Below are 8,977 nucleotides of genomic sequence, written 5' to 3' on the forward strand. Positions count from 1 at the left end.
TCTGGTGTTCCTCCCTCCATTCTTGTCCCCTCTCCTTCAGAGAGGTTTAAGTAAGATATCCAAGCCTCTCCTTCAGAGAGTTTTAAGTAAGATATCCAAGGTTACATAGCTGGTTAGTGCCAAGCCTGGGAATTAATCTAGTTTTAGAATGAGGACTGTCTCAATACGACCCTATATTTTCTCCCATCTTCTTCATTCAACCTCCTACCCTTTGTTCACTGATGAGTCAATAGTTATTTTGGAGGCTCCCCAGATGCCCAGAACTGCCCTGTGTACTTTGGATGTAAAGGGATGGGTCTCAGAGGAAGGGTCTACACTGGTGAGAAATCTACTTTCTCTGGGTGGGGTGAATATCCCTTCATATGAGGCCAAATGGAGAAAGGGCTAAAGGGAGGGGTTGACTGTCAGGCCAATAGGTTCTAGGGGAAGGCAATGCCAGATTGGCCCCAAATGGAAAAAGCCTCAAGGAGGAAAAGTACTTTGACCTGAGTCTCAGAGGATGGGCAGGGTGTAGAATTAGGATGGGAAGAAGGAAAGAGACCTGTCTGAAGGGACCCAGGCACAGCATCCCTACCATTTGTTGCCTTGTCCTGTTTCATGCTGCTTGTGGATTGAAGTCCACTTCCTCCTTCTTTAGAAGTCTCTGTGGATGATGCCTATTGTCTGAAAGTGGTTCACTGCAAGCAGTTTATGACATGAAGTCAGAAAATCTATGTTCTGCACTCTCGTAAGGCCTTTCTTGCTTATTTTCAAGTCATGAAATCGGAATTTTTCAATCATTCTGTATAGAACTTAGACAAATGCATTAAAAATATACATCTACCTTGAGCCCACAAATCCATTCCTAGATATCCATAATCAATGATACTATAAAATTTAACTGCAACAAAGTTATAGTGAATATGGTTGACCAGGGTTGCTTTATACTATACTGATATTCTTAGATAAAAATAGAGAAAAACCTTATGTTTTACACTATATTGAGTTTTGTGTGGATGTATTCCATATTATAAACTTTGCCAAAGTTTGGTTGCTGATTGTAACCTTATTGCATCACTCATTTTAGCCAAGAGCACTAATTGTCCCCAGGGATAATGTATTCCACCTTCCTTTAGGTAATAGAACTTTGCTCCACAAAGTTTTAGAAGAGCTCTTGGCTTTGTTTCTGTTTGAGAGAGGATATCCCTCTGTCACCCAGGCTGGAGTGCAGTGGCATGCTCACGGCTCACTGCAGCCTCGACCTCCCAGGCTCAGGTGATTCTTCCACCTCAGTCGCCCTAGTAGCTGGGTCTACAGGCGCGAGCCACTACGCCTGGCTAATTTTTTGTAGAGACAACGTCCCGCTATGTTGCCTAGGCTAGTCTCAAACTCCTGACCTCAGCCTCACAAAGTACTGGGATTACAGGCTTGAGCCAACTCGCCTAGAAAAACTCTTGATCACTCAACTAGAAACTAACATTTCCCAGCATCCTTTGAAACCAAGTATGTCTACTTGTCCAAATTATTTGCAATAGAATGTGAGTAGATGTGTAGTGTACAACTTCTGTGTCATTTCTTCAAAAGAGAATTGTTTGCTTTATACTTCCTCTTTCCTCCCTCCTGCGTTCTAAAACTCAGAAGAAATACAAGATCAACAGTCTAGGTGACGGTACAGCAACAAAATAGAAGGCACCTAACCTCATATAGTAGACAAATCCACTTGACCCAAACTCCCTTTCTTTTTTTTTGAGAGGCAGTCTCGCTCTGTTGCCCAGGCTGGAGTGCAGTGGCGCAATCTCGGCTCACTGCAAGCTCCACCTCCCTGGTTCACGCCATTCTCCTGCCTCAGCCTCCCGGGTAGCTGGGACTACAGGCGCCCACCACCACGCCTGGCTAATTTTTTGTGTTTTTAGTAGAGACGGGATTTCACCGTGTTAGCCAGGATCGTCTGGATCTCCTGACCTCGTGATCCGCCCACCTCAGCCTGCCAAAGTGCTGGAATTACAGGGGTGAGCCACCGCGCCTGGCCCCAAACACCCTTTTTATCTCTGGACTATTTTGTGTGAGAAAACTACACTTTTGTTTGATAGAAGAAATCCTCTGGTTTGAACCATTGTATGTTTGGGGCCTCTATATTATAGTAGCTTATCCTGTATCGTAAGCACACTTGTGAAAGAAGTAATAGAAATTGATCATCACTTTTTTCTGACATGGAAAAATGAGGTTAAAATGAATTCATGATATATGTTCTGTACATTTTTCCTAGTTTGTATTTACTTATATTTTTGTTTCTGGTGGTTTTATATGTAGAAATTGTTTTAATCCTATTATGTAAGTATATTCAGAAATAAGGAATGATTATATTTTATCTATTACAAACCATGTTTATACATATGTATGTATAAGTATTAGAACCCCATTGATCACGCTTTTTCTAATCTAATTTGTTATTATTTAAAGTATAAATAATGAAAAGTTTTCTTTATCGTTAAATATCCCTTTATAGCATATTTTTATCATTTTATGGAACTCAATGATATGAATAGGTAATAACTTATTTAAGGCAATTAATCAATATTGGCATATTTTGTTTTTCCCGTTGTTTTACTGTTATATTTGTTTTACTACCATGAATATCTTTATGCATAAACATTTTCACACATTTATTTTTTGTAGAATAGAATGTAAATAGTGAAATAACTATGTCAAATAGTACAAATATTTCTAAAATTTCTAATAATTCCTGTCAAATTGCCTTCTATAAAGAATGTACCAAATTACATTCCCACCTATAGTGTGAAAATTGTTTTAGATTTAACAATTTACTATGACAAGAAGAATATCTGTTTTGCATTTAGTCAATAAAGTATAAATACATATGTAAATGTGCCCAAATTATAAATTTATAGCTCAATGAAGTTTCACAAAGTAAAACCATTGAACCAGCATTTAAAACAAAACAACAAAGAAAAATAGAACATTACCAACACTGTAAAATCCTCATTCCAGTGTTTACTAAAGACTGCTACTACCAAGAATTCTAACATCACAGATTAGTTTTGCCTGTGTTTAAACTCATATAAATGGAGTTATACATTAAATACTCTTTTTTTCTCTCTGACTTCTTTTTATTAACATTATGCTTGTGAGGCCTATCTATATTGCTTGTAGTTGCAACTTGTACATTTTCATTGTTGAATAAAATTCCACCGTGTAAACATATAATTTATACATTTCTCTGATTAAAAAAAAATTTGGGTATTTGATAATTGTTGGCAATTTTTAAAGTGCTATTACAGATATATGTGTAAGTGCTGTTTGGTAGACCAATGAACACATGATTAGGACATCTAGAGAGAAACTGTTCGGCCTTAGAGTATACATATGCTGATTTTGACTATATTCTGTCAGTTTTCCAAATCCGTAGTACCAGCTCTAGTTGTACCACATTCTTGTAAAATACTTGTTTTCTGTCTTTATTATTTTAGACTGTCTGGGTGGTGTTCAGTGACATCACATTTTGGCTGTAATTTGCATTTCTCTTAAAAAGTAATGAAGTTGAACATCTTTTCAAAAATTATTGAACATTTATTTTATTAAATGTTCTGTTTTGTGAAGTGTTGTTTTTTAAGATATTTTCCCATTTTTCCATTGTATTATCTTTCCTTTTCTTACTTATTTTTAACATTCTTTATATATTATGGACACGAGTCATTTGTTAGATATATTTGTTGCAAATATCTTCTCCCAGTTTGCAGGTTGCTTTCACATTCTTTTAATGGTGGTGTATGATAAACAATTTTGTTTTTTTGACAGAGTCTCACTCTGTCGCCCAGGTTGGGGTTCAGTGGCACAATCTCGGCTCACTGCAACCTCCACCTCCTGGGTTCAGGCGATTACCCTGCCTCAGCCTCCCGAGTATCTGGGATTACAGGCATCTGCCATCATGTCTGTCTAATTTTTTGTATTTTTGTAGAGACAGGTTTTCACCATGTTGGCCAGGCTGGTGTTGAACTCTTGACCTCAGGTGATCTGCCCGCCTCAGCCTCCCAAAGTGCTGGGATTACAGGCATGAGCCACCGCACCAGGCCTAGAAGTTGTTGTTGTTTTTTTTTTTTTTTTTTTTAATATATGAATAAAGTGCAATCTATAATGTTTTTCCTTCATGCTTAGTGCTTTCTGTGTCCTGTTTAAGAAAACTGCTTACTCCAAAGTCATGAAGATGATCCCCTGTGTTTTTTTACATTAGGATTACATTTTTACCTTTCCCATTTGGGTCTGCAATCCACTGAGTTTTTTTTTTAATGTATTATGTAAGGTGGAATCAATATACATCTTTTCCCCGTATGGATATCCAACTAATCTTTTCAAAACCACTTTTTGAAAAGAAAAGTGCTTCCTCCACTTCATTGAACTGTCACCTTTATCATAAATTAGGTAACTGTGTAGGTAGGTATGTTTCACAGGTCCATATAAGATAGACACACACACACACAAACACAGACACATTTAAATCTTTGAGACAATATCATACTCATATAATTGTATTAAATTTTGATATCTAGTAGTGGACGTTTTGGAGCTTTCTTCGTTTAAAAGGCTGTCTTAGCTATATTTGGCTCTTTGTATTTTTTTTTTTCTTTTTTTTTTGAGACAGTCTCACTCTGTCGTCCAGGCTGGAGTGCAGTGGCGCAATCTCGGCTCACTACAACCTCTGCCGCCCGGGTTCAAGCGATTCTCCTGCCTCAGCCTCCCAAATAACTGGGACTACAGCCGCCTGCCACTGCGCCCGGCTAATTTTTGCATTTTTAGTAGAGACGGGATTTCACCGTGTTAGCCAGGGTGGTCCGGATCTCCTGACCTCGTGATCCGCCCGCCTTGGCCTCCCAAAGTGCTGGGATTACAGGCGTTAGCCACTGCACCCCGCCCACCTCTTCGTATTTTCATACACATAGTTGAAGTCTGCTCATCAACAGAAAGTGAGCTGTTGAGATTTCCATATGGATTGCACTGAATTTATAGATGAATTTGGGTATAATTGACATCCTTAAAATATTGAGTGTTTCCATTCATGATCATGGTAATACCTATACTTATTTATTCTTTAATGTTCTTGAAACTATTTTATAATTTTCAGTGTAGAGGTCTTGAAAGTATTTAATTAGATTTATTCCTAGATATTTGATTTTTAGCAAAACTTATTGGGCTATAATTTACATACAATAAGATACACACCTTTTAACTATATAGTTCAATGATTTCAACAAATGTATTTATCAATGGAGTCACTACCTCATTAAGATACAGAATGTTTTCCTCAGCTGAGAGAGTTCCATTATGCCTCTTTGCAATCAGAAAAACCCCAACTTTCAAGCCAGGCAAAAACTGATTTGATTCAACTTATATCAGTACAGATTAGTTTTGCCTGTTTTAGAACTTATATAAATGCAATCATGCAGAAAACACTCAATTGTGGCTGGTGTCTTTATAGATACAATTTTTTTTTTCATTTTTTTAGATTCATCTATGTTACTGTTTGTATCAGTAGCTTGTCACTTTTTTATTGCTTAGCAGCTTTAAAATGTATGAATACATCACAATTTGTTTATCAGTTCACTTGTTGGACATTTAGATTTTTATCAACTTTGGGGCTATCATAAAGGAAATTTCTATGAACTTTCCTATGCCAATATTTTTGAGAAAATATGTTTTAAATTCTGTTGGGAAAATTCCAAAAAGTGGAATTTCTAGGACATATGGTAAGTCTAAGTTTAACTTTTTAAGAAACTGCCACCAAGTCTTAGAGTGGTTGAACCCCTCACCAACAATCAATGAGAGTTTCTATTGTTAGTATTTTCAAAAGTGCTTGGGACCGTCAGACATTTTAAGTTCAGCATTTATAATGGGTGTGCAGTGGTTTTTCATTCTGGCTTTATTTTACATTTCCCTGATAGTTAATGAGGTTGAGCATCTTTTCATGAACTCGTTGGTAATTTGTGTATGTAGTTTTGTGAAATGTTTATTCAAATCTATTATTTGCCTTCTTGAGTTTTCGAAGTTCTTTATATATGCTCTGAATTCAAACCCACTGTCAGATACACATATTGTGAATATTTACTCCCAGCCTCTCACTTCATTTTCTTAACCATGTGGTTTAAATGGTAGAAGTTTTTAATTTTGATAAATCCAATTTCTCATTTTTTCTTTTTTTTTTTTTTGAGACGGAGTCTCGCTCTGTCGCCCAAGCTGGAGTGCAGTGGCGCGATCCTGGCTCACTGCAAGCTCCGCCTCCTGGGTTCACGCCATTCTCCTGCCCCAGCCTCCCGAGTAGCTGGGACTACAGGCGCCTGCCACCGCGCCCGGCTCATTTTTTGTATTTTTAGTAGAGACAGGGTTTCACTGTGGTCTCGATCTCCTGACCTTGTGATCCGCCCGCCTCGGCCTCCCAAAGTGCTGGGATTACAGGCGTGAGCCACCGCGCCCGGCTAATTTCTCAGTTTTTCTTTTGTGATCTGTTCTTTTTCTGTCCTAAGGAATTGTTTTCTCAAAGATTATAAAGTTTTTCTCTATGTTTTATTCTAGAAGTTTTCTAATTTGAGTTTTTACATTTAGGTTTATGATCCATTTTGAATTAATTTGTGTATAGTATAGATAAAAGGCAAGGTTCCTGTTTTTCCTTTAAGAATTCTGTTATTTCAGCACCATTTGTTTAAAAGACTATACTTTTCATATCGAATTATTTTGACATCTTTGTCAAAAATTAATTAACAGGCAGAAGGAGGTGAATCCTGGGAGCCAAGGGCAGAGAGAGGCAAGTCCCCAGAGAAGTGGGAATGGCCAACAGCTCCCTGAGAAGATACCTTCCGTCCTTCCTGGGCAGGCAAGGGAAGTCTCAAGATAACACAAGAGAAGGGAGAGTGGCAGAGCCCAGGCTGGGGATGTTAAAAGGGACTCACGGTGAGGATCGGGGCGGGCCCGAAAGTCCCACCTGACTCCAGGCTGCAGGAGGGGGCATGGGACCGGGGCGGAGCCGCTGGCGATGACAACAGCCCCACGTGATCAGCCAACACTGAGTCTTGCCTCGCTCTGGCGTCAGAGCCGCCGTCGCTCGCTCCTTTCTCGGCTGTGGTACCTGTTCCCGGTGGCCCTGAGGACGTGCGGGCCAGGTGCGGCCCCGAAAGCAGGAAGCGGAGGGGGAGCACGTAAGGGAGCAGGAGGGGGTCCCTGGGGTTGGTGTGGGGGAGCGGCCCCGGCCTGCGGATGCCCCACCCCCGAGGAGCCGCGCTGAGACGCAGCCGGTGCACGATGCAGCCCCGGGGCCCCGCCGCCGGACCGCGAGCCTTTAGTGAGCGGAGGAGTGCCTGGCCCCGCGGGAGCCGGCGGTTCTGAGGCTACGGTCCTTCTGAAGCACCTGCCTCCGCCACCAGCGCAATCTTTTCTGAGATCCCTGCTCCGCCCTTCTTGATGCAGAAAATGGTGGTCAGCTTGGGGGGCGGGGCGGCTGAGGCGCTGGGAGAGGGCGGCGAGGAGGGCCCGGGCCCCGCGCGAGGAAGGGGCCGGGTGGCGGCGGGTCCTCGCTAGTGTTCCGCTGCAGCAGCCTCCACTCTTCCCACCCCGGCAGTCTGCAGGTCTGCGAGGCTAAGTGTCGAGGCGACGCACCTCACGTCGAGAATCCGGAGGAGGAGGAGACTGTAAGGATAGGCCCAGGTCGGTGCGAGGGACGGTGGCGGGGCGGGGGTCAGAACATGACGAAAGCCCAGTCTGGGACCCCAGTCGGTGCCTTCACCGCCACGCTTCGCAATCCCCCACCCCCACCCCTTCTTCGTCCTCCATTTTGGCGCCTGCAGAGGCCTGGAGATGGATCTGCAGAGAAGATGGTGGGCTTTGCCGGAGAGAGGGGCGCGGACTGCCCCCCACCCCCACCCCGAGGGTACACGGGGCCTCTCTGGTGGAAAAAAAATGAAATTTAAAAAAGGCCTTTGAAATCCAGGGCTCTGAATTTTGAAAGGTGGGTAGTCGGGCCTCTGTCCTCGGTACTGATCAGTTCACCAAGAATTGAGTCCATTTTCTCTCTGTCTCCTAGGAGTAATGGAGTCCAAAGAGGAACGAGCGTTAAACAATCTCAACGTGGAAAATGTCAACCAGGAAAATGATGAAAAAGATGAAAAGGAGCAAGTTGCTAATAAAGGGGAGCCCTTGGCCCTCCCTTTGAATGTTGGTGAATACTGTGTGCCTAGAGGAAATCGTAGGCGGTTCCGTGTTAGGCAGCCCACCCTGCAGTATAGATGGGACATAATGCATAGGCTTGGAGAGCCACAGGCAAGGATGAGAGAGGAGAATATGGAAAGGATTGGGGAGGAGGTGAGACAGCTGATGGAAAAGCTGAGGGAAAAACAGTTGAGTCATAGTCTGCGGGCAGTCAGCACTGACCCCCCTCACCATGACCATCACGATGAGTTTTGCCTTATGCCCTGAATCCTGATGGTTTCCCTGAAGTTAATAGGGAGACCCCTGCTTCCTAAACTTACACATTTGTGGTGTACCTTTGTCGTAAACCTTTTGATGTTACCTATTTCTTGTGGGTCTCCTATTACCAGCTTCAAACTGAATGTTGTTTTGACCCAGTTTGTAAGTTTCTGTCAGCAGGGGAGTTTTACCTACTGCATGGAAAGATGCTCATTATATATTGTGAAGTTAATAAAACAGTTTTAAAAACCATTCTCTGCATTCTTTTTTACTTTAAATCTTAAATATGAACATAAACAGTCATATGTACACATTTATACACATATATAGAAAATCGTGTTTATCTTTGTGGTAGAATTAAGAGGGAGTTTATTCTTGCTTATCCATAATTTCTTATTTTTCAAAATGGAACACGTATTACTTATAAAAAGCAATGTGACCACCTTATAAAAGCAATGTGAGCACTTAATAAACACTTGTGACAGAATCTCAATTTTAACTTGCTTCTGGGATCTCTTTTTAGAAATGTAAG

The 8,977-nt window shown here is 41.5% G+C and overlaps 1 protein-coding gene across 6 annotated transcripts; it reads left to right on the plus strand.

The window, feature by feature from the left end:
• The first annotated feature begins 7,035 nt into the window (after positions 1–7,035).
• LOC103232401 (protein BEX2) lies at positions 7,036–8,697 on the plus strand. 6 transcript variants are annotated; one of them, XM_037988751.2, is made up of 3 exons: positions 7,036–7,145; positions 7,601–7,670; positions 8,063–8,697. In XM_037988751.2, exon 3 carries the CDS (start codon positions 8,068–8,070, stop codon positions 8,452–8,454), a length of 387 nt encoding a protein of 128 aa, XP_037844679.1. In that variant the 5' UTR covers positions 7,036–7,145; positions 7,601–7,670; positions 8,063–8,067; the 3' UTR covers positions 8,455–8,697. The 6 variants fall into 6 exon arrangements, with proteins under 6 accessions (XP_037844679.1, XP_007990579.1, XP_007990575.1 ...); XM_007992388.3 differs by having other exon boundaries at positions 7,039–7,181; positions 7,601–7,686; XM_007992384.3 differs by having other exon boundaries at positions 7,042–7,145; positions 7,601–7,686.
• Positions 8,698–8,977: the final 280 nt, after the last annotated feature.

The sequence above is a fragment of the Chlorocebus sabaeus genome, chromosome X, assembly GCF_047675955.1.
Source record: "Chlorocebus sabaeus isolate Y175 chromosome X, mChlSab1.0.hap1, whole genome shotgun sequence".
Classification (NCBI taxonomy): domain Eukaryota; kingdom Metazoa; phylum Chordata; class Mammalia; order Primates; family Cercopithecidae; genus Chlorocebus; species Chlorocebus sabaeus.

Excerpts from the sequence above, each read along its gene's own strand:
- LOC103232401 (XM_037988751.2), top strand. The coding sequence starts at position 8,068 with ATGGAGTCCAAAGAGGAACGAGCGTTAAACAATCTCAACGTGGAAAAT.